The sequence below is a fragment of the Arvicanthis niloticus genome, chromosome 11 (assembly GCF_011762505.2).
Source record: "Arvicanthis niloticus isolate mArvNil1 chromosome 11, mArvNil1.pat.X, whole genome shotgun sequence".
NCBI lineage: Eukaryota > Metazoa > Chordata > Mammalia > Rodentia > Muridae > Arvicanthis > Arvicanthis niloticus.
The window spans coordinates 70,299,033-70,325,898 of record NC_047668.1 but is presented as its reverse complement, the minus strand read 5'-3'; the positions used below and the strand labels follow the sequence as shown (position 1 = coordinate 70,325,898).

The 26,866-nt window shown below is 38.5% G+C and overlaps 1 protein-coding gene across 9 annotated transcripts in view; it reads right to left on the bottom strand.

Annotated features, from left to right (window-relative positions):
- Ppm1b (protein phosphatase, Mg2+/Mn2+ dependent 1B) overlaps window positions 1-26,866 on the bottom strand; it is a 61,584-nt gene that overhangs the window by 23,388 nt on the left and 11,330 nt on the right. For 6 of the 9 annotated variants that reach the window (XM_034513824.2, XM_034513823.2, XM_034513825.2 and 3 more), the window contains exon 2: window positions 5,929-6,788. The exons of 1 other annotated variant lie outside the window; for it this stretch is intronic. In XM_034513824.2, coding sequence (XP_034369715.1) covers window positions 5,929-6,774 — 846 coding nt within the window. In that variant the 5' untranslated portion in view covers window positions 6,775-6,788. Of the gene's footprint in view, window positions 1-5,928; window positions 6,789-7,359; window positions 7,490-26,866 lie in introns of all 9 variants that reach the window. 2 more of the 9 variants (XM_076942395.1, XM_076942396.1) reach the window with 1 other exon arrangement.

Genomic DNA, 26,866 nt, shown 5'->3' with positions numbered 1-26,866 from the left:
TATGAAACTCAAGAAGCTACATGGGAAAAAAATTACATTCCACAAGTTGTCCTTTACCTCTACACACACACACACACACACACACACACACACATAAAATGAAAATGTAAAAATCTGATGAACATTGCATGTGAAAAAGAAATTCTAAGTTACACCAAACAGTGGGATATGCTTGGAGTACCAAGTTATAAACTTTACCTGGGCACCAGGGTTTTCTGTGTTTGTTTTGTTTTAGAAAGTCTCAAGGATTGCCTTGAATTTGCAATCCTCCTGTCTCAGACTAACAAATACTGAGATTACAGGCATAAGGCATTTGGTCAGTATGGACAACTTTCTAATCCCAGGGTCTTTAGAGAGCCAGTTAAAACAGTCTTTTTGCTGGGCAGTGGTGGTGCACACCTTTAATTCCAGCACTCAGGAGGCAGAGGCCAGCCTAATCTACAGAGGACGTTCCAGGATAGCCAGGGTTGTTATACAGAGAAACCCTATCTCTAAAAACAAAAACAAACAAACAAAAAGTTTGTTTTATATAAGAATAAATTTTCCTCCTTTAATTATGGGCTTACAAATTATATTAGAAAGGAAATACAGAATCATCTTCAAGTGCCAGGACTGAGAAATACAGAGTCTTCTCTGTTCTCTGTAGCTGTATGACTGCCTGATGCTACCACAACAAACAGCTACGCTTTCCCATTGCTGGCAGTGTCATGCTTTTGTTCCTGTCCGTGAGATGGCCTCACTATGTGACAGAGGTAAGCTGGCCATGAAACTCATGCTCTTCCTGCTGCTCCTTCACCAGTCTCGGAAATACAAAGCTTTCCCTTCTTTAGTATTCTAAAGACTCACCAATGGAGGTTTGAGAATGAGGTTTGTCCAGTGAAATGAAAGAAGTCTAGGTTACATCCACTCTAGACTTTTCAGTCCTTCTGGCCAGAGTTTACAATGACTTTATGTGGCTCAGACCTGCCACCTTCTAAGGATCCACATGATATGACCAAAGAGACAGGCAGGCAGTCTTAAAGAACAACTGCTTCCCCTTTCCAATGATAAACGGGAGCAAATCTGAATGAGTGAAAGGTCTTCACTAGACTGTACAGTCTCTCAACACACTCCTGAGCTTTGGTAAGAAGACCTATCAGAAATACATAATTTTATGCTAAGTCTATGGAAAACCAGGACTCTAATACTGGCCAAAGCAATTTTATTACTGACTGGAATCCACCAATATTTATAACTTACTGTTTGTTAGAAATGCTGTATTTGGCTATATGCAGACAAATATAGTTAAAGCAAAATTTTTTACTCTAAAAAATTAAACCTTACAATAGATATCTAAAACATCAAACATGACCATGACTTTTAAAACAATTTTATGAACAGATGGAACAGTTGGCAGACACTTGGAAATAGTATCTTCTAACCTTTTCCTATTTTGTAACACCAAGAACATTATTAAACAATTCCTAACCAATGTTATCTATAAAAGCTCCATTTGATCTTCATAAATTATGCAAGATAGACCCTATCATTTGTAAGGATTAACTGAAAGACACTTCCACGCACCCCAGTCACTCCAATGCTGTTTCCATCGTTAAGAAAAGATTACTTACTATCCCTAAACACAAAATGCAAGTGTTTCAATTTTTACACAGTGACGGAAAAAGATCCTTTTTCTTCTGTTTATTTGGACGGGCTATCCTTGCATAATCAACATAATTTTCATTAAAACCAAGGCTGAAACTTGTTTTTTTTTTTTTTTTAATAAAAATCTATCCTGAACAACAAAAACAATAGCTATTTAGAAACTTTATTTCAATAACCTTTTCCTTTCTACTACTTTGGTAGATAGCTGTAACAACTAACAAATTAATTCAAAGAAGGTATTGACCTGCCATAAATAAAGCTATCTATATTTAGGCCAAGAGACTGTGATGCAGTTGGTTATAAAGATGACTGTTGTTCATGTTTACAGAGAGGAATCCAGAAGTGTGTCTTCACACAGCACAGGAGAGAGTTGGGTGGCTGCTACAATAAAAGCTGATCCTTACACGTAATCAGTGTAGTCTAGGACATGAGAAGGCTATGTCCAGTGTTCCCCAGGCTGGAGAGGTGTGTAGTGTACAACAGGAACATATGTCTCAATGGGAAGTACATTTTCAAAAGAACGAAGTAAAACTATTTTATAAAACATAATATCTTAAGACAAAGCATAGTTTCGTTAAGTTTGAATGTAATCACATAATACCTGAAATTGGTAACAATCTGGGCTAAGGTAAACTGTGAAAAAAATTAGAGACATGACCCAGAAAGTCCTGAAACCTCTCTATCTAAACCAGCTACGTGGATTTATTTATACACACTGTATTCTCATGATTACTGTTCTCCTCCACGTCTTAAGGATCGGAGAGACAACTCAGCAGATACAGGCACTTGCTGCTAAACTTGACAAGCTCGAGCCCTAGAACCCACATGATGGAAGGAGAAAGCCAATTAATGAGACCCCTTGCTGAGGCTCATGTGTAACACACACGCCATACACATACTAAATGTAAAAAGAAAGTTTAAAGAAATTGCAAACCACACTGCCACTCCAATATTCTATGTTTACTTTTGCCCTTTTTATGAAAGTATTTTCTACAACTTACAATGGAAGAAGAGAAATTTAGAACTATATTTTGGAATAGTAAAGTATATTTTCCATGTTGTAGGAATAAATCGGAATGACCCTACCTTGCAAAGATTCCTTCCTAAATTTTGTACAATGACTACATCAAGTCCATGTTTTTAAACAAACAATCTTCTGATTTATATAAGCCTTAGTATGTAACTGAATTCAAGGAAATCAAGTATTTTGAAAAAGTAGAGTAATTTCAAGGAATACTTTTATAAGAAAAAACAACAAGCACATCATGATCTATTTCTGTAAAATACAGAAACAAAACCCTCGTTTTATGCTTGTATATGTGTATTAGTAAACAGAAGCACATGGAAATATACAGCCAGTGGAAGCAGTGGTAAATACTAAATGCAAGGACACTAGAAAGAGATGTAAAGATGAGTAACTTAACTTTAAAACACCTTTGTATTCATTACAAAATAGTTACTGATTCTGTAACCATCGAGGAAACAGGAGAAAACCCTCCCACCACATCGGGGAACAATTTTTCAGACGCAAAGCACCAAAATACACTCACATATATATGACCAATCCTTTCTGACAATCACTAAAGTGTCAAAAAACTTAGAATCTGGTCTTTATAAACACATTATGACTTACAACAATCTTTTAATATCAACCTCCATTAACTAGAAATAATTTTTCTTCTCCCAATTACTGTGAAGGTTAATAAATACATGACTTATATATCATAAATGTCAACCTTTATGAAATCTGAATTGGTTGGCAATAAATACCAGGAAGAACAATAAAACAGTAAGCCTGTTTTCTTAGGGACTAATTTAAGTAGGGATAATACCTGCCCATCACCTAAAACCTGTAACTTAACACTGCTGAATGGCAACAGTGACTTACCATTGACAACCCTAACTCTAACTGCCATCACATGGATGCTGTAAAAATTAACTGGGTTAATGTAGCTGTTAAGTGCTAAGAACAGCACAGACTTAGTCCAAATTACCAACTAGATCAATTGTTGGCTATTTTCTCATAACCACCTTACTCAAATACTAGAATGCTAGTCATGACAAAGTTTGCAACTCTAAAAACAGACCTCTCTACAACAAATTGCTGGAAAAAAAAGAGAATGTATAAAAGTTCACTGTATGTGCTTTTATACATTCTCTTAATGTATAAATTAATTAAAATAACACATACTTTCAGGCAGGTTGGTCACTGAGATGATACAGCAAGTAAAGGCATCTTCTGCCAAGCCTGAAGCTCTGTGACTCCCAAGAACATTGTTGTGGGATGAGCACCCAACTCCATCAAGCTGCCCCATTACCACTTGTGCATCGGGGGATGGGAGGGTAAATTTGTAGCTAAGCGTGCGCACACGCACACACATACACATACCCAAATAAATATTTAATAAAAATTTAAAAATACACGCTGTAAGGTGGTTATATATTATGCACACAGTTGTAATATAGAGAGGGCAAGAAGAGAACAGGAAGATTTTGGAGCTGACCTAAGTATGTATATGGTGACCCAGTTTCAAAAAAGTTCATAAGAAAAACAAACAAACAAACTAGAACAATTCATACAGTAATGGCAAGTACCTGGTATGGGTAGGGAGAAAGAATTTGATTATTTTATTTGAATTTTCCATTTTATCTAGGTTTTTTCCCAGTAACATGTCCATATGTTTTTATAATTTGAAAAAGTGCTACTTTTACTCAAGGAAAACCACGTCTGCTTTATTCTCAAAAGGCTAAAAGGCAAAGACTCTACTCAAGAGCATAAGGAAACATTTTAAAGCTGCTACCTATTTGGTCATTGACTGCCACCCACTGATGGCTTTTGTACTAGACTCACTCTGAGAAGTAAAAAAGATACACTAAGCAAAAATGTAATATTAGAAAAGCTGGAAGTCCTGTCACTTAGATCCTATAAGCTGGTGTTGTGGTCTGTCTCATGGTCTCTTTGGAGGCTGGCTCTTCTCACTTTATGGTAAAAAGGGTTTCCCCATATCTGCTATTTCCAGGGAGCCTCCTTTTTCCCTCCTCATCAAATCTTTTCTTCTCTCCATTTCTTGACCAAGTATTTACTGGAGGACAGGAGGAGAATGAAGACACACTGGGGTCAGAGGTCAAACTGTGGGAGTCAGTGTCTCCTTCCACCACATGGGTCTGAGCATTGCCCCACTGAGCATCTAACTGGCTACAGACACCCTTCTCACAGGCTTGCTGACTACACCTGCTTTTACACACATATGACATGGAACAGCAAAGCTCTTGCCCAATAGATAGACCCAGCATCATACCATCATACTCTTTAACAGGCCAGTTTGCCTCAACAACTCAAGATCAGAACACGGAAGTCACCTATCTAGATACCAGTGAACTCAAACTTTTAAATATTTTCTTTATGGATGCTGCTGAAAGATCCACATGAATAAACTAATTTTCTGTTCTTTTCTCTCTCCTCCTGCCCCCTTCCCTGAGAATGATATATCTATCTATCCCTGGCTGGCCTTAAACTCACAGACAGCCACCTGCCTCCATAGGCACCTGTGTATAGCACAAGCCCCAGCCCAAGAACTGAATTAAAATTTATATATTTTTTTGCTATTATTGCATCAAATTACAATTCAGACATCATGGGAATTTCACAAGAATCTTTCATAAGATCACATTTTTCATAAGACTTTAATAAGAGATAACATCTATATGAAAAGAATTTCAATTATCTTCTATGTAAGTAATATACTAACCTTATACTGTTTACAGTGAGATGTAAGCTCATCTTAGATCTTATTGACAGACAATAAAAGACAACTCATTCTTTTCAGCTTCTGTCTTAGTTGCTATTTAGATCAGAATACAATCCGACTTCATGTAGCTTCTGGTAAATGTGCCAGTATTTTCTATAGCGCTGGATGTTAGTGTAAGTATAACAGAATTGTACTACATACAAGGTTTCAGCTGTTCTGAGATCCTGAGTAGGATAGCTACTATCAACACCGAGGATTTGAGTCAGAAGTCATTGTTCTATATAGCAACTTCTGAAATATCAACAAGCCATAAAACACCCCAGCTCAATAAATTTAAGATACTTCTTGTCACTTAATTTTCAAATTAGAAGGTTGGGGCAGATTAAGTTTAGTGTTCGTGAAGAAGGTATCTGAGAATACAGAGTTTTCTCCAAAAACCAGTAAAAATTATGTAATTTTAAGTTTGCTTAAATTTACTTACCATGTCTTTTCAAAATCAATAGTGTGTTAGTTCAAACAACAAAAGCTTACATACCTTATGTAAACAAGTGTCCACTACCCAATTGCACACATTCTCCAGGTCTTCCGACACCTCAAGCCTAGACTTAACAAACTCACAGAGCTCCTCATTGCTCATCACATCCCAGATCCCATCACAAGCCAAAACGACAAATTCATCCTCTTCTGCTCTTAAGATCTCATAAACCTCAGGCTCTGGAGAAACAAGCTGTTCTGTAGGGCCCTTGCCATCAACACACTTGTAATCATAGTCCCCCAGAGCACGAGACACTGCTAGTGAACCATTGACACGCTGTATCATTACACTGCCTCCTGCGTTTTGGATGCGCTCCTTTTCCATTGGATTACAAGGTTTGTGATCCTGGGTAGAAAAGCAGACTTGTCCATTCCTACACAGAACAGCTCGTGAGTCACCACAGTTGATAAAGTAGATGTGTGTAGGTGAAATCAGCACACCCACTGCAGTCGAACCGCTCCTGTCCATCCCATTTCTCAGGTCTGAAAAGTTACGCATATACTCATCAATTTTCAAAAAGCCAGTCCTGATACCAGTCTTAACATTTTCCACTGAAGGCTCAAGAGCAGAGCCTGATTTGTCAGCTGCCCTAAAGTCTTCATTGGTAGTAATGTGTTCTAACAGATGTGTTGAACAGTAATTTGCCACTCGGGATCCAGCATGACCATCATAAACTGCAAAAAATGACCAGTTTTCCAAGCCGTGAGGAATGCCCACAACAGCTGTGTGTGCGTCTTCCATTTCCACTCTCCACCCTTGCATACTGCTCAGGCCGTAACGCAGACCATTCCCAGCACCGTGAGCATTGTGCTTTTCAGTTTTGGGTTTATCCAAAAATGCACCCATGTTTACTAATGAATCTGAAAGACAAAAAAAAAAAAGTGTTAAATGTTCATATTTATTTGCCATAGTTTGTCTACAATGCTCCATTTATTCTGGACCAACTCATTTCTTAGGTATCTTCAGCATTACCCAACTTACTGAGGTAACAACACACGTTCCCTGATGCTGTTCTTAAGATACTTTAAAAAATGTTTTGTTTATTTTTAAGTGCAGTGATTGGTGTTTTGCCTGAATATCCATTTGTACATCCCCTGGAACTGGAGTTACAGACAGTTGTGAGCCACCATGTGGGTGCTGGAGATTGAACCTGGGTCCTATGAAGAGCAGCCCGTGTGTGCTCTTAACTACTGAGCCATCTCTCCAGCCCTCAAGACAGTAACTTTTAAACCCAGTGCATAAGACAGAATCTAACCAACTAAATCAGTGGACTATTGTTACTTTGTTACTGTTGGGTTTTCTCCCTTAGCTTTTCTTTCTTTTTCTTTTTTCTTTCTTTTTTTTGAAAGACTCTTTCTACGTCATCCACTGTCCTGGAACTCACTATGTAAACCAAGCTGGCATAGAATTCACAGAGGAAAATCCACTTGCCTCTGCTTCCCAGGTGCTGGAATTGAAGGTGTGAACTACACAAGCTGATACCAATGTTTCTCCAAAGCACTCTGAGGAGGAGAACATGTTGTCACCCTGGCTGTGTCGGTGCACACTTGTAATCCCAGCACTGGTAAGTGGAAGCAAGAGGATCAAAAAAAGTTCGAGGTCAGCCTGGATTATACAACTCATAAAAGAATGTGCCAGCAGCCAATCTCAGAATTTTCTAGAGAAAACTGATAAGTACAACTTAGTTAAAATTCTTTTTTCAAATTCAGCTGGGCATGGTAGTATACTCCTGACATCACAGATACTTGTGAGGATGAGTCAGGAAGAGCAAGAGTTGTCTCAGATTAAACCAATGTGCCCTGAGCAGCAGCCTTGCCAGTTGCTCGCCATCAGTGCTCCTCACTGCAGTGACTTATAACCTAAGCTTTCTCTGAAGCCACTGTTCTGAATGAGCAGCACTCAAATGATTGAGTTTAAACTACCCATATACCTTTTGAGTATATTTATTTATATTCTTTTACAAACTAACTTTTTAAAATAAAGTTCCAAGCTGATCTTATTGTAAAGCTGGGATTCCATTAAAATTAGTTTTTAAAAAGTGGTTTAAGCAACCAATACTCCACCATAAATAAATGCAATACATCTGCTATGGGCACATTCTTCTTTGAGCTGAAGTCAACAGAAATTTCTAACATTATATTGCCAAAAAAAACCACAAAAAAACAAAACAAAACAAAAAACAAAACAAAACAACAACAACAACAAAAAAAAAAACCCAAGGCTTCAGCAGAGAAGAAATAGCTTGTGTAAACCAAAAATCTCCTTCTCTCAGATAAACAATTCTGGAGCACTGCATCTTGGAATGGGATCTGGAATAATGTATGCTAAAAGGCACCACAAGAAAGCAATCTGAGAGTCATTACACAAAAGAAGTTGAATATCCCCACAAGCACAAACTACATTAGTATTTGACAGTGTTCTGTATGTATTTCCTTTTAGGTATCGTCTACTTTTGCTAAAGTTTTAAAGATCTTATTTTATCTCAATCACTTTGAGTCCAATTAAAAAGGTCTTATACCTCTGCCTCCATTATGAGGGAAATAGTAAGAAGTGGGGTTTCCACAGAAAGCTGGGAAAGAGAAGTCTGGACTCCTTCTACTTGATTGCAACCTGCCTGCCTGCCTGCCTGTCTCTCTCTTTTAAAAAAAAAAAAAAAAACAAGTCTCCCTGCATTGCCCAGGCTGGCTCCAAACTCCGGACCCTCATGCTTTAGCATCTCTCTCAGCCTGAGTGACTGAGGGCATGGACTACCACACCTGTTTTTACATAAGAAGGTTCTACATTCAGAGTCATAAAGTCATCTTAACCACTGACAGTTTCATTTCATGGTATCAGCTTTAAGTTTTGGCTATGAAATTTGTATGCTTCTTTTTAAAAGCTTATTAGTGCCAGATTTTATAGAAATGACTCTACAATTCATCATGTAACAAGAAGCTCAGAAAAAAAAAGTATACACATTTAAACTTCAAAGAATTGAGCAAAACAGTTTCAAAATATCTACAAAATGTCTAGTGTTTATAAAAATTAACAGAAGTATACTTACTTGTGCCCACAGTACAAACACATGTGAAGAGCACAGCAATGAGCTGTGATGAGTAAGGAGAAGAATGTCTGCACACCACATTGGATCCCTACCTTACCGGAATATCTGCTTTCTTCTCTTCCTGTTGTGAAATTCTGGGTATAGAGTCTGAGTGATAAGTGAACTGCCAACTGGTTCCAACGGTTCTAACAGTACACACAGCAAGGGTCCATACAGCTCACAACAAACAGGTACAGTTCAACTAACATGGACTTCCTAAAGACTACTGCATATGAATGAATGAATGAATGAATGAACGCATGTTTCTATTGTCTGCTTTGTTTTATCTTAAGGTGGGATCTCATTCTTCAACCCAAGGCAGCCTAAACTTGCAGCAACCCTCCTGTGTCAGTCCTCAGTGCTTGGATTTTACAAGTGTAGGCAACTATGCCCAGCTTTTAGTTCTAGAGGAAAATCCCACAAGTTTCTACAAGGATGGCAACAACATCCTCTTCTCCAACTGGAAAGAAATACTGTCCTGTTTGGATCTGTCTGTCTGTCTGTCTGTCTGTTAACTTGACACAAGCTAGAGCTATCTGAGAAAAGGGAACCACAATGAAGAAAATGCCTCTGTAAGACTGGCCTATGGGCAAGCCTTTTCTTTTCCATTTATGTATCTGTTTATATACTTATATATTTATCCAGCTACCTTTGTTCGTTTATAAGACAGGGTTTCCTTATGTAGCCCTGACTATTGTGGAACTCACTATGTAGGCCATGTGGGCCTCAAATCACAGAGATCTGCCTGCCTCTGCTCTGACCCCTGAGGACTGTGATTAAAGATTTTTCTTGATTGATGTGGGAAGGCACAGCTCACTATGAACTGTGCCACCTCTGGACAGGTAGATTTTGGATAACAGAATCAATCAAGCTGGCAGGCCAGTAAATAGCATTCTTTCACGGTCTCTGCTTCAGTTCCTACCCTAACTTTCTTTGCCTGTGATGTGGGACTGTTGAGCTGAAATAGACCTCTCTTACCCAAACTGCTTTTTGTTTTATCAAAGCAACAGAAACCCTGAGACAAACACCTAATGTTTAGAGCCAAATATGGTCTACTGTATAAACTCTTAAGAAGCTTTTCCAACCTCCTGCACTTCAGGAAATAGTCCCTCTATCACAGACATTTAACTATAGACTGCCTTATTAGTGGTAATGCTTATGTGTGTGCTCTCTCTCTCTCTCTCTCTCTCTCTGCTCATGTGACATGGGAATAAATTTTAACTTCAACCTTTTATTCAAACAAATCAATCTTCTTACTGAAACTTATCTTTAATCAAAACTAAACTTGATTAGCTCTAATTATTAGATTAGTTACATGTATTTGTGCATGTGCATGTGTGTGTATATATATACACACACATATATATATATACATATATATACACATGGCATCAACTTGACATGTTTAATTTGAGAATGTTTACATTTGTGTTTACATTTGTTTTGGAGGTAGGATCTTGCCATTTAGTCTGCTGGCCTCAGACTCCCAATTCTTCTGCCCTAGCTTCTGAGTGCTGAGAGTAAAGGTGTGTGTCACCATACCTGGCTTGAAGAACTTTTTGATAGCAACACAAAAAAATATACCCTGAAGGTCCAAAAATCAAATTATATCTACCCTTGCTTCCCTGAATTGTCTATAAAGTCTTATAGAATGACTGGACTTTTAAAGGACTGATCATAAGTATCCCATTGTTCTGAAATGCCTAAACTAAATCCACCGGCACTCTAAATTTACAAACACACATGCAGGAAGAGGCATACATTCTGATGCTTGGAACAGCAGAACTAGAACCAACACACTACATAGCACACCCTCCTCACCATGACTACATACCCTCCCCCAAACAAAGAGGACAGACTGACTGAATGTCTGTTTAGGAAATAGGTGCTTTGGGCAGGGCATAGTGGTACATGCCTTTGATCCCAGCACCAGGGAGGCAGAGGCATGTGGATTTCTGTGAGTCCAAGGCCCACCTGGTCTACATAAGACAGTCATAGCTATGTAAAGGAGCCCTGTCTCAAAGATTAAACAGAGAAAATAGAAAAACCAGAAAGCACATCTTTCTGGGGGTAGCAGTAAAGAGGAAGTCCTTAGAACAGAGGTGACTAAGAAATGAATAAGCCAAGAGCAAAGTGTTCACTAACAGCACTGATGGTGTACATTCAATTCTTGGCTTATTCATTTCCTCTAGAAAGCAGATCCAAGATCAGTGGATAAAAAAGCAGGGTTCTAGTTAACATGAAGATTTTTTTCAACCACCCCAGTGCTGAGGATCAAACCAAGATGTCACACAATATAGACAAGGGTCTACCACTGCTCCAAGACTCTCTTCCCCCAAAGACTATCTTATTAGGGTTGCTAAGGAAAGGAATGCAGTCAAGTTAAAAACTGAACTACAACTGCCATCTATCAATGAACTAACATTTAAAAGCATACATGCTGACTCACTCCACTCCCATTTAGGGTCTAAAACAGGCCTGGAGATGTAGCTCAGCTGTAGAGCACTCACTCAGCACATGTGAGATCTAGGTTTGAGCCCTAGCACCATACACAAAAAGTAAGTAAACAAAAACACCCAAGGAAGTGTGTTCGTTATGATATATCTATCATTTATAAATACATAAGCATATTATAGCCAGGCAGTGGTGGCGCACACCTTTAGTCCCAGCACTTGGGAGGCAGAGGCAGGCAGATTTCTGAGTTTGAGGCCAGCCTGGTCTACAGAGTGAGTTCCAGGACAGCCAGGGCTACACAGAGAAACCCTGTCTTGGGAAAAAAAAAAAAGCATATTATATATTCAAAAATATAAGCATCACTTTGTTATCTCTGTAACAATAACAAAAATGATTATTCCCTTTAAGCTGAAATCAAAATAGAATATGGAAAATAAATAGAAAACAGGGTTAAGGGACACAAACCAGAAATTTATCTCCTCCACCAAAATAATGAATTATAAATACTTATAAAAATGGTAACACAAAGGGAAATGAGTTTATATTTCTATTTAATACTGTAAAATTTGCACATATAAAATTGCAAACAAATATCAACAAGATTGCTGTACAACTAGTGAATTTTGAGACTTCAAACTCACTCTCTTCAAGTGAATCTGTCTCATTAATTGTAAGAATTAGGTAACAGCTACAATAAAGATGTCTGCGCATGTGTGAAAGTGCCCGAGGAGGCCAAAAGAGGGCACTGGCTCCCTGTGAGCTGGAGTTAAAGGTCACCGTATGGGTGATGGAAACCCAACTGGGGTTCTCTGCAAAAGCAGTTTGAGTTCCTAGCCACTGAACCATCTCTCCAACCACATGTATTCTATCTGAACATTATGTTATATCTAAAATTTTCCATTAAAATAACCTTAAAAGGTTAAGGTTAAACTTAAACTCCAAGGGCAGGAAGCTTCCCATTCTCCCTTTATTCCTTAGTAATTACAAATGCCTCCCACATTTACAACATATCCTCAGGAGAAGAAGACTGCTCTGTAGACACTTGACATGAGAATGCAGCAGTTTGGCTCAGAGACTCTCTGCAGACAACCATGACATTCACCTAAGGGGGCATGTGTGATCCGTATGGTCCTCCCATATCTTAATTTTGCACCACATGTTCAAAGTAACATGCAGTCATATTAAGCAAATACTGCTGTAGTCCTCACTATATGGCAGGCATTACTTTAAATACTTGATACCTAGCTCTTTACAATTTTACTTTAAATGTATCACACAAAAAGGACCAAACAAATCATTTAATTAAATATCATTAAATATGACTAGACTACTAATAAAAAAAAAAAAAAAAAAAAAAAAAAAAAAAAAAAAAAAAAAAAAGCTTAGCAAAGCATATCTAGCTAGATACTGAGAAATTCCCTTCCCTGAAGCTGGCATACTTTTGGAAAAGGGGCATATGGAAGCTGGCTGGCAGTACAATTGGTCAATCTCATTCTGTCAAAAGGATGAAGGCTCATGGAAAAAGACATCTTCCAAGGTTCCTGTTCTTTTAACTTGGAAAATAATTAAGTAGTGATATTTCTTTTATAAATCTGCATGCTGAACACTATCATCAAGATGCAGATATATGCCGGGCAGTGGTGGCGCACACCTTTAGTCCCAGCACTTGGGAGGCAGAGGCAGGTGGATTTCTGAGTTTGAGGCCAGCCTGGTCTACAGAGTGAGTTCTAGGACAGCCAAGGCTACACAGAGAAACCCTGTCTTGAAAAAAAAAAAAAAAAAAAAAAAAAAAAGATGCAGATATACAAAGTAACATTTAAGCCTAGTAACAACCCAGTAAGGTTAGCATTTTTAAAAAAATAGTATTTATTTTATTATTTTTAATTATGTGTCTCTGTGAGAGTATGTACCCATGAGGGACAGTGTCCCCCAAGGCCAGAGGCATCAGATCCCTCAGGAGCTGAAGTTGCAAGCAGTTTTAAAGTTACATAAATGTGGATGCAGGCAGTCAAACTCAGGTCTTCTGAAAGAGCAATAAGCACTCTTTAACTGCTAAACCTTACTCATCTCCAGCTCTCTCAACAGTCTCATTTTACAACTGAGAAAAGTGAAAGACAAAAAAAAAAAAAAAAAAAAAAAAAAAAAAAAAAAATCTGGTAAAATCCAAATAAAGTCTCAAATTTAGCTAAGAGAATAACAATAAGGGATTTTTAATTTTGATGTCTGAACCACAATAATATAAAAAGTTAACATTATAGAAACACACTAAGAGGTCTGAGGGAACTCTCTGCATTATCTTCATAACTTTTCTGTAGGTCTGAAATTACTTCAACATTGCAACTTTGCTTTTTTTGCATGGAAAGTAATTGGCTGGGGGATATAGCTCAGTTGACAAGGTGCTTGCCTGGCATGAGGAACCTCTGTCTTCATCTCCAGCAGGACATAAACTGGACACTGTTGCCCACACCTGTATTCTCAGCACTTAGGAGATGGAGGCAGGAGGATGACAAGTTCAAAGTCACCTTTGGCTGTCTGCCTACACTTTTACCCAGACACACAGACATACACACAAACGGGAAAGGAAAGGTAAGCCCCAGTTAAGTCTTTTCTTCCACCATGTTGGCTAAGGTTAGGCTAACAAAAAAATTCCTTTTAATCATACTATAGAAACTTAGAAATGAATTCTTCCCAGAAAAAAAGCCAAGCTTATATAATAATTGCAAACTCTGACTCAATGATTCTATTTCTGGGGTGAATTAAATATATTATTCTTTTTTAAACTGACAATCTGAGAAATAGTACTTGGATTGTATCCCTAAGGATAAAACAAGTATCCACAAATCAACAGTAATAAAAATAAATAATTGAATATAAATGGAGAAAACAAACATCACAAAACCTTATACATACAATACCCTGTCCTCCAAGAAGAGAAGCACTACATTCCTCCCCACGATGTGTGGCTTAGGTACAGTATCTGCCTTTCCAAAGAACACAGACTGATGGAGGAGAAGATTATCTTCCCCACTAAGCCGACAAGTATTCCATCAGCCAAGAGATCAAGGTCAGTACCAACAGTTATAAATTATGTCCATATCAAGTTCATCACCTGATACATAATGAAAATAGCACATTACAACTGTGGTCTTCCTCCCCCAAACAAACCTAGAGCTGCTCACCAGAAGAAAAGCAGTAGATAAATCACAATATAGGGATATTTTACAAAATATCCAACCAGAATTCTTTCAAACTGTCAAGGTCATAAAAAGGAGAAAAAGTCTTAGAAACTGTCACAGGCAAAAGGGGCTTTAAAAGACATGATGACTAAAATATAATGTGGAACGTTTATGTAATTTGGCACATTTACATAATGTAGTATATTTACATAATGTAGCAGATGTAACAGGATCCTGGAACAGAAATGGGAGTTAGGTAAAAATAAAAAAACATGAATAAATTATAGGTATGAATTAATAATGTGTCAAAGGGTTGAAGACAGAGCTCAGCAGTTATTACTCCTGCACAGTATCTGCATTCAGTTCCCAGCACCATATAAGGCAGCTCACAGCTACCTGTTAACCCCAATTCCAATGAATTTGACAGCTCCTGGCCTCTACAGGCACCTGAACACATACAGTATCCATTAACTCACACAAGCACACATACATAAAATATTTAAAAATGAATCTCAAAAACTAATGAATCAACACTTGCTCATTAATAAGTGACGCTAAACAGTTCTCATGAGTTTTCGAGTACTGTCAGAAACTGGTACCGACAGGGAGACAGTCATCTGAAGCTCACTTACTTGCCTGGCAATGGGTGAGGGGTGCTATCCAGGAATTCACAAGGGACTGTCCCACAGACTACCTACATGTGGGCTCCCCTGTTTGAGGACCTCGACATTGTGAGATTTTTCAGGAGACAGCTCAGTCAGAAGCTTACTGACTCTCAGCAGTCAGTGTCATTTGTACTACATTCTGCTATTACAAGCAAGTCACTAAGACCCAATCAGTTTCAATGGGAAGGAAGAAGTCTCACTTCCTAAAGGAGAGCACTAAAAATGTGCAGGTGTGTCACTTATTGAGAATATGCTTAGCATGCAAGAAGCCCTGTGGTTTAACCTCCAACATGATTTTAAGAGACAAAAGAATGTGTGCATGTGTGTGTGTGTGTGTGTGTATCATAAGAGTTACAGAGGGTCTGGATTTAGACGTACCATGTTTCACCACTATGGACCAAGGTGGGAAGCCTTCCTAAAAGCCCCATTAAGTTTGCAGTAAGGCAGAGGTACACATGTGTAATTCCACCACAGAGGTACACAAAGGGATAAAGGTCAGTCTCAGCCTCAAAATGAGAAAAAACGAGTTCAACACCAGCCTAAGCTACATGAGACAGTATCTCAAAAGAAAAGGGAAAAAAATATCTGTAAGTTTGAATACGAAACACTGAAATGTTTTTGGTTTGGTAACTCAACTTGTAGAAATTTTGGAAACTCAAGGAAGGCAGTCAGCTGCTCTCTGGGGTAATCAGTAATTTCAGCTGATTGATTTAAAAACTACTTAAATACAAGACTACTCCATGAATGCTTAGAGCTCCACACTCACTCTACACAGTGATAAAGCCTGCTCGATGACATCCTTGCTACTACTGATTTAAGTTTTCATCACAAATGATGGACATATGACCAAATCACACAATGGAATACCACCCAACCTTACAAAAAACAAAACAAAACCAACCAAACAAAAAACCCCAAAATACAATCATTTATGAGAACACGAATAAACCTTGTGTCAAGTGAAATATGCCAAGCACAAATAGCCTACTAATGTAATTTAATACTACATACTTATTATGCTGTGCTGTGCAGAGAATGTCAGAAAGAAATTCTGGACACACTCAGTACTAATAAAATCATACAGGCCAAACTGCAACACACAGGGAACAAAGCCAGCACTACAGGAAACTGAGGGTTTTATGTGGATTGGATGGAGGCTCCAGCAGCATGCCTACAAACCACTCCTGTGACACCAGCTAAGCAGAACTTGGTGAGCGCCAAATCTGAGTGCTGGTTTTAGAACTTTCTGGCTTTTCCCCCCATAAATATTCCTGATCCAGAGTTGGTTGAATGCATAGATGCAGAACCTGCAGATTACAGAGGGCAAACTGTATACGGAATCTAAAATCATCAAGCCTGGAAGCAGAGTAGAATGGTGGGTGAGGAGTTGGGGGGAAGACCAGGGAGTGTAGTGGTTTGAATAAAATGACTCCCATAGGCCCACAGGCAGTGTTACTATTAAGAGGTGCAGCCCTGCTGGAGTAGTGTGGCCTTGTTGGAGGAAGTGTGTCACTGTAGGGGTGAGCTTTGAGGTCTCCTAAGCTCAAGCTCTGGCAATGTGGCTCACAGTCTGTGTGGGTTTGAACAGATTTGGTCTCCAATATTTCAATGCTTGGCCACAGGAAGCGGCACTATAGGAGGCGTGGCCTTGCTGGAGGAGGTGTGTCACTGTATAAGCAGCTTTGAGGTCTCTTATGCGCAAGCTCTACCCAATATGCAATCAGAGCCTCCTCCTGGCTGCTTTCAGATAGAGATATAGAACTCTTAACTCCTCCTCCAACACCATGTCTCCCTCTGCATGTCGCCATGTTTTCTGGCATGATGATCACAGACTAAACCTCTAAAACTATAAGCCAGCTCCAATGAAATGTTTTCCTTTATAAGAGTTACCATGTTCATGGTGCCTCTTCACAGCAATGGAAACCCAAAGACAGGGGACGGTGATGTGATATAAATACCCAGTCAGACAGGTATGTGTATTTAAACTGACTAGAATGGTGCTCACCTATAATCCCAAGGCAGGAAAAACACAAATTTGAGGCTATCCTGAACTACACTGCAAGACCTTCCCTCACAATAAAACAAACGTAGGAGCTGGAGAGTGGCTCATGGATTAGGAATGCATACCACTCTTGCAGTACCCTAGTCAGTTCCCAGCAACCACACTGGGCAGTTTACAACTGCCTATAGTACCTCCAGCCCACGAGGTTCCAAAACTTCTGGTCTTCTCAAGCGTCCACTCACTCGTGTGCAAACACCTGCAAACACACGCCCAGAATAAAATACATCTTTTAAAAATAAAAATGCTAGGATTTTTAGAAGTATTTTTAGGTAATAGATATTAGCTTAACTCAACTATTCCACATACATACATACATACATACATACATTCGGGAATGCAAGACACCAAATTCTCTATATAATTAGTACACACACAGAATTCTGTACCTCCTAAATATATACAATTTTAGTGTGTAAATTTTGGAAGGAAAAGAAAATTAGTTCAAATGATAAAAACTGTCTTAAAGAAAAGTCAGGCTGAGAAAACCATTCCCAAAATGCAATTCCCCACATTCTCTCAGAGTGAAAGAGAGACTTAACAACTTCCGTTGAAAAAAGAAGTCGGGGCAAAGAAAGAAATGTATCCAACAGTTGAGAAGCTTCCCTGGCTAGCCAATACTGCAAAGAAAGACTGAAAGCAGAACCACATCCAAAACTGACTAAAGTCTCAAAACACTACTGTTAAACATGGAATCCTAAAAATTCCCAGAGAAGGGGAAAAACTAGGTCACACTACTGAACCAGAAAGTAAAACAGCATCTGAAATCTCTAGAATATTATCTGGTAAAGTAAACATGCAGGTAATTTCCTGCAGAACTATTGTTAGAATAATTTTTCAGGAGAAATTCTCATAGACAGAAGAAAATGCATACAGAATTATACATAATGTAACACTCAACAGAAGCTAAAAGTATGGCTGATAGTCACATGTATCACTAGGAATACATCTTAAAAACAAAGCTAGAAATGTGATGCTATTTATTGTTTACAACTTAGAAAACTTATAATTAGTTTAGAAACTTGAGTATGTAGCAAAAATATGCAAAACATATTTGAATATTGTAAAAATTAAAATTATTATCAAGATGCTCTTAGCAGTAGTTACTTCTAAAGAAGAAAAGTGATTTGAGAAATAACTTGGATGCAAACAGTAAAATGTTACTGTCTGTTATTTAGGTGGTGGGATCATGGATTATTATTCAGTTTAAAACTAGTCTATAGAACTATTCAATTTACATATGCCAATATAAAGACTCTTGATAAAAAATCATTTTAACACACTATTTAAATGGTCATAACAACCATAGCTCAGACAAATATTGCAGTAACACCCTCAAAAGGGTATCTGTTCTATTCAATTGTGGAGTGTGAAAATGCTACAGAAACTATTTAGCCAAAATAAATGTCACTTCTGTTTTAACAGAAGTCTCACCTAACACTTACAAATAAAAGATCAATTCATTTATCTGCATACTTGATTTTCTGAAAGCTCTAAAACTACTTTCAAGAGGAATGAGAAGAGGCAGTCTGACGGTATGTGCCTATAATCTCAGCAAGCAAGAGGCCAAAACCAGAGGACAGGATGTTCTGGGTCAGCCTGGGGTGTATACTGAAACTCTAAGTCTTAAAGGGAGAGTGGAGGAGATACTGTAAATGTATCTTTTATTCTCCTGTATTCATTTTCATCTCCAAGGCTTACAGCATCCATCTGCTAGCCTAGGCCTAGCCTCCATACAATCTTATCTAGGCCTAGAATATCTTCAACCTGAGACTTAATGCTGAGTAAGTTCAGCCTTTCTAGTTCTTTCTGAGCTCTGGCTGGCTGGTTCAACCCAGCTGTTCAGGCTCAAACTCCTCTCCAAGCTGATTGATTCAGTCTGACTTCTCTCTCTGCCTCTGACTGTACTGCTCCACTTGGCCTCATATTAACTTTGGCCATCTGTCCTTATCTTCTTTCTGACTCCTGCTGTCTTCACCTTGTCTAGCTTATTAGCTCTTTAACCAGTCTCTATAGAACTCTCCCAGTAAACACCTTTTCTCTCTCTGAACTGCTCTCTTAAGTACCTTCCCTTTCCTCTCTTCTCGTCAGAGTTGGGCATATTCTATTCTGTCAAATCTTTCTCATCACTTTGTCTGCTACTCAATTAGACATCACTTTAAAACAGGGGTGCTTCCTTCTATAAGCTAACTTTACCTTCACTGTTTGAGATTAAAGGTGTGTGCTAAGGGCTGAGGCACACCACAGCAATTTTTTTTAAACCACAGGTTCTAAGAGATTGAACTCAGATCCTGATGTTTGTGTAACAAGCACTTTACTGAGCTATCTCCCCAGCCCAAATTCTACTAATTGTTTGTGATAATATACAGCTCTGGGTCAAGAGCTAAATACAGTAACTTAAATAAAATTTTAAGTTATTTTGTTCATGTATGGAGATAACACTGTTCTGAGGTTAAGGCCCATGACCTTTCTGGATCACATAGTAAACTTTGTAAACTTCTCAATACTGCTTGTGATGGTTTGTATATGCTTGGTCCAGGGAGTGGCACTATTTGGAGGTGTGGCCGTGTTGAAGTAGGTGTGTCACTGTGGGTGTGGGCTTTAATACCTAGATGCCAGTATTCTGAAAGCAGCCTTCAGATGAAGATGTAGAATTCTCAGCTCCTTCAGCATCATGCCTGCGAAGATGCTGCCATATTCCTGCCTTGAGGAAAATGGACTCAACTTCTAAACCTGTAAGGTAGCCCCAATTAAATGACGTCCTTATAACAGTGGCCTTTATCATGGTGTATGTTCACAGCCGTAAAACTCTAAGACATTGCTTAAGATGACTTATGCTCACATTTTCCTCATCTGCAGCTAAAAGAAAAGACTTCAGGCCTAGTCTATTTGGACCATACCTGAATATAAGGATGGACATATTGAATATTGAAAATGCATATGAACATACTGTCTGCATGCTATATAAAAAATTAAATCTTTCTTATAATCCAGTTTCTATAAAATATGGTGAATACAGACTCTACACATCAGTAAACTCACAGAAACTAAACAGTTGGTCTCATTATTTTTTCCAGTTTTTTTAAAATTACCTTTTATTTGTTATGTGTATCTGTATGGAGATGCACATACCTCAGAGAGCTAAAGAACGGTAAAAACTCTTACAAATGAGCTGCTCAGAACAGTGCCTTTCTAGTTTCAAACCTTAACCGAGGACACAGTGTGTAAGGGTTATCAAGATACAATTCTATAATCCAGCCTAGTGCCCTTCACTTCCAGCCTCTTGCTAGCTAGATCAACAGCTACTACTATAGTACTCAATGTGTTAGTTCACAAATGGCTGCACCAATCCTGAACTCTAGTTCTGTCAACTGTTTGAAAGAGCAGAGAAAAAGCACACACATCCTCTCCCACCAGGAAACTCGTAAAAATTAAACAAATGGTCCCATCCATTTCTCAACGTTTTAAAGTTATATTTTATTTGTGTGTGTGTACACATATGTCATATGAACTTATCGAAGGACAACATCTGAGAGTTGGCTCTCCCATGTGGAGTTTCAGGCTTGGTGGCAAAGGCAGGCACTACCTACCCAGTGAGCTGTCTTCTCAGTCCTGCCCATTTATTTTTTTATTTTTTATTATTGCTTTTTGAGAAAGGTCAACCTGAGGTTGATTTTGCAATCCTGTTTTTCCCACTTCCCCTTCCCAAGTGCTAGATTACGACAGGAGTTAACTACCATGCCTGCCCCTCAAGTCTTCAGGTTTTAGTACTGAAGCACAAGTTATTTCTTCTAAACAGCACAATAGCATTACTTAAGATTTTAAAAATAATCATATGAAAGTCCAAAAGGATTTGAACTATCAAGCAATTGATAAATTGATTTTACCATTTTTATTGTGCTAATTAGATAAGAAGACATTGATCACACCTAGGTCTAATAGCCAACAGATGTTATTCACAGATAGAAAGGCCTTTGAAATTTTAAAAATTCCTCAAAGGTGAAACTTGGAGGTGAAAATCAACTCATTAAGTCACAAATTTTGTAAAATTAACTTATATGTAATAGAGATCACAAGAATGACTGACTTTCTTTCCTTAGTTTGAAAGCATAGTCTGCATTATTTTTCCTTGAGTTGTGAATTCAACCTAGAGCATGCTAGACATGAAGCCTCACATTGTCCAGGGGTTTCAAATTCAGGGCAAGAACAATCCCTTTTTCATCCTGTCTAAGGAAAGTTAAGTTATACCCAGTCAGCTAAGCTATGAAAGAAAAGTACAGCATTGCTGACAGTCGGATTTGCCTTTGCTAGAACTTTTACTTGGAAAAAAAAAGAAGTCCCATCTTTGTTTAGCTATAACTAGTATATTCTAAAACACAAACTACATGCAGATCGTAACTGTGAACAGAGTATACGAAAGCTACAGCAAAAAAACAAAAACCAACTTTAGTGTGTAGTAAACTTTAAATTTGAACGTCTCAACATGTAGCATAGAAAGGAAGAATTAGGTATTGTTGACACCACCTATAATCCTAGAACTTGGGAGTCTGAGGCAAGAGAATCACTGGGAATTGAAGGCTAACCCCAGGCTGAAATGAGAATTTCCCCAAAGCAAAACTGACATCACTTGTGGGTTTTTTTTTTGCAGACTGTATTTATCTTTTAATTATGGGTTTACAATTCTAAAGCTGTAAATTATAACTAATATGCAAGAATATGGATAAATCTCATTACCACAATAAAAGAAAATGTCTAAATTATATAATGGAAGTTGGAAAGAAGGCTCAGAAGTTAAAGAGCACTGACTGTTATTCCAGAGTACCAGTGTTTTGACCCCTAGCACACACATGCAGGCTCACTTCCATTTCTAACTCCAGTTTGAGAGGATCCAACGCCCTTTTCTGGCCTCCACAAGTAATGTATGCACATGGTGCGCATACACACACACACAGCTAGAATACCCACACATATAATAAATTAATTCTTAAAACTTTTAGTATATATGATTTAAATAAAAAATAAAAACAAGCTAAACTATTACAATGTACGGGAATCAGAAATCAGGAAACCATAAAATGCCTATGATAATCGGGATAGCTATGGAAGCCAGACAAACTAACATGTCTTCTTTATTAACAGTGATAGGACCTAGTGGCAGGCTTAATAAAGCAACACATTTCTGAAATGGTGGCAATGACTTTTGGGATTCCTGCAATGAATATAAAATAGATATGCCATACTTTAAAAAAAAAATACTAAATTTTAGTTAGAAATTAGCGAAAAATGAAACCCACCCCTCTTTATCTCCAGATACAGGCACAAATCTATAGGTCCCAGTTAAAACAACAACAAAACAAAACCCCTGATCTAGTCTTTGACACGGCAGCAACTTGAAAGAGAAAAGAAGTATATGTCAGGTGGCACCTATTCTTCATCCAGGCAGCTTAAGAATATATGTAGGGGAAGGACTTGTTTGAAAGCATGTAAAAGGTAATTACACCCATTAAAACTGAGTGTACCATCAAAGAGGAGGAGCCTGAAGAAACAAGCTCTTGAACAGTGGTTCTCAACCTTCCTAATGATGAGACCCTTTAACACAGCTCCTCACTTTGTGCTGACCCCCAACCATAACATTACTTCATTGCTACTTCATAACTGTAATTCTGCTACTTTTATGAATCATAATGTACATATGTGATAATGCAGTATTATCTGTGACCCTGTGGAGGTCATGACCCACAGGTTGAGTACTACAATATCTACTAATCAAAAGATAAAAAAAAACTGAAGTAAAGGTTACTGAGAATCAGCAACCAGGAGTATGGAGGAGAGCCAAGAAACATTTACTGAGGACGAAGTGATCAACTGTCAAACCACTCTAGAACTGTACTTCAGAAGACAGAAAAACCACACAACAACTTAAAGCACTTACTCAATGCCCACAACCACCAACTTAAAGCATTTACTCAATGCCCACAACCACCTTAGAAAAAGGTACTATTATAATCGCATGGCATATATGTACAGAGAGATGAAGAAATCAGAGGCACAGATATCAAGACATCGATCCCGGCGCTCAAAGTCGGACGTCTTACCCTCACTCCTCCCACTCTCAATTGGACTGACAAGCTCTCCAAATAAAGGTAATACCTCCCTTCTTCTTGGGACTAGTAAACATGTCCTTCTTCATACTTGTGAAGCAGTAGTTTGAACCAGGCACTCCTGGAATTCCAACACCAAGGAGAGGGGATGGTTCAACATGAATGTCATAACATTTCACAAATGAGAGGAAACCAACGCCATGTAACAGAGCAAATGCTAAGCACTACAAGTCAAGAAAACTCTCCTCAAATAAAACCCCAAAACATTCCGGAAAGGTGGAAACCAGCCCAGGAAAGGTATTAAACATGTTCTAGCTAAACTCTTATATTTTTAAAAGGAAAAACCCTTTCCACTTTTAAGCAAAAAAAACTAAGTTGGATATAGAGAAAAGAAAATAAAACTGGCATCAAACTTTAAGCAATATTCTATGCCATATATTTAAAGTGATACTTTAAGGCATGCAATGAAAGAAAATACCTGTAAAAAATTTTGCAAATGATTTGAGAAAAAATTTACAAATAGCATGAGGACCTAGGATGTTAGGACTGAACAAAGGGTCTACTGAGGACAAAAATACATTCCTGTTGGAAGGTCACTATGGCCATCAGCTAAGAATCCATGCCTACCATTACTAACTGGAAAAAGGCAAAACTTGTGGGGAGCTGACAGAAAGCATATATCATCCTTGCAGCCATCTTAAGCCATATATCCTGAGAAGAGACTTGATTACAATAGCCTACAACAGCTGAGCACACTCTGATAACATCTTGCTTTAGATACCCAGGGTCTTCCCTTGGGTGTGTGAGACTTAAAGGTGTGATTTAGAGCCGAGACTTAAGGGTGTGACTCAGAACTGAGACATATAAAAGGCGAGAGGCAGACAGAAGAGTAGAGTACAACTTGGAGTTAAGTTATTAGGCATTAGGTAGCAGGCACTTGGAAGAAAACTTGGAACTGGAAATTTGAAACTTGGAGGCACTAGGGACTAGGGACTAGGGACTAGGAACTAGGAACTCAAGACTTGGGACTTAGACTAGGAAGAGAGACTGAAGAATAAACGGGATTGAATCATACTCTGACTGGTCTCCATTCTTCGCATCCATCCTCACTCTCTTTCTTGCTGAACCCTGACCTGCAGACCGAAGCTGCTTGGGGCAGTAACAAGTTAGTCCCCAAGGCTTTGGGCAGTGCAGGTCCCAACAGTGACAGAGCGGTCCGTGACATTTTGGCCCCCCAAACGTGGGGCAGCTCAGGCCACAACAAAAACTGTCAGATTCTTCACAAAAATTCATTTTACCATGCATCAAAAACTTGCAGATATACCCAGGTATGTTCTTGTCTTTCAGATTACTACACTTCCTCTCTTGAGCAGAAAATAGACCAATTCAATCACCAGCTCAACCACTTACTCTGATCGTTTTAACTCTGACCCAATTACTTAAATCCTCAAAAGTTTGGTATTACCTTAAAGATGGTGCATGGGGGGGGGGGGGGGGGCCACTACAAACATGGTGACTTACACATGTAATCCCAGCACCTGGGAGGCTGAAGCAGGAGGACTGCCACAAGATTCAGGCCAGCCTGGGCTATGGAGACCTTCTCAAAAAAATAAAACATGAAAACAAGCCAGATGTAGTTGTGCACACCTTAATCCCAGAGCTCAGAATGCAGAGGTAGGCAGATCTCTCTGAGCTCAAGGAAAGCCTGGTATACAGAGTTGCCCAACAGACAACTAGGGGTACAAAGAGAAACGCCATCTTGAAAAAACAAACAAACAAAAAAACCTTACAGATTATGTCCCAAATCTACTATCATTATACAATTGACAAATGAATAAATATGTTTAAAATGACTATCCTTTCATGTTTCACTTAGTGAACCCTTGAGTGTTTTAAGCTGGGTTCTACTATATTTAAATATTCCTTTAAATTATTTTATTTTTGAAATCTCAATAACTTCTGAAACCAACAAACCCACAAAGAGAGGAAACAAAGAAAATAATGTTTAAGCAGACTTTATGAGAACATTATGGAGAGTATGATTCCATTTATCTGATTTTTCTTCTTTTCTGCATGCTTTACTGTCAAAGAGAGTGAGTTGAAATGAAAATCTCAAGGTATTAGACATAAATTCAATCTGTGCCATTCCATTCTGCCGTCCAGCCTATCCCTGTTGCTGAAGGTCTTACTTGGGCTTTGACCTCTGACCTGTATGATGCATCATTTTATGCATAGTATGGTGAGTTCTTACAATGTGCCTGTGTCAAGTCCACCTCCCTATCTGATTAGGGCAGTCAGTGACCTGCTCTTAAAACAGTAGTTCTGCTTCTAGACTATCATGGCAATGAAATCGTATGAGACACATACTCCTTTGTGTCTGGTTTCTTTCACTTCACAGTATATTTGAGATTCATGTATGCTGTTTATCACCTGCTTTTATTTCTTTTTAATTGCCTTCATGGCTTTGGGTTTTAAAGAGACTGAAGCAAAGTCTCCAGAAAGTAGTTGAAGGATACAAAGCCTATTAGCAGCCTGAGTGTGTACATTAAAAGTCTAATATTTCAAAGAAAAAGAATTCCTTTCCTTTCCTTGCCCAGAATTAAGATATTTTCCCCAGCTAGTAGTGCTGAACTAAAGTGATGTTCACATCTGTATTTATCTCCTGGATGAGAAGACAAAGCTAGCGCTACTATGGACTTTACCATGATTTTATACTTAAACAGTAACAGAGATCACCATTTTAGTCTCACCAGGCCCAGGAATAAGTAACTGTTCTCCATTGCCACATAGTTTTCCATTTAGAACAACAGTGAAACAAGCTCAGGGGCTCTGCGTGACTTCTAGCTTTGTCATCATCTCCCTCCCACATAAAAAGTACAAATTATAAAAACAAGGAGGGCAAGCAAAGGTTTCATGAGTCCTTTGAAGAAAATGTTATTATAGGCTTGACTGTCCATTTTTAGTGCTTTGTGTAAAAGAAGTGAATAGAACAAGAATCTATCTACACAATCATAGACCCGACACCACAGAAGAGTTTGCGTCAGAACACCACTGTAATAAGGCCCAGTGTGTTCTAACGAGTTTGGTGCCTAGAAAAGTTCCTCTCGAAAAAAAAGAAAAAAAAAAAGAAAAAAGACAAGACCAGCCAATCTCAACCTCTAAATCCCCAATCTGCCCAGGAAGGTAACTCAGCCTGTTATTGTTGTAGTCTCAGAGGGAGGCTGGAAGCCAGATACTGCCTACACAGCGCCTCCCTCACTCTTGTTAACAATCCCTTCTGGAAACTAACACTTGTCATTCATTGTTATCCATTTACTTTGGCTTTCTAAGCTAAATTGAGAGGTAGACACACCACCACCCCTCCCCCAACAAATGACACAATTCAGCCAAAACTGACTTCT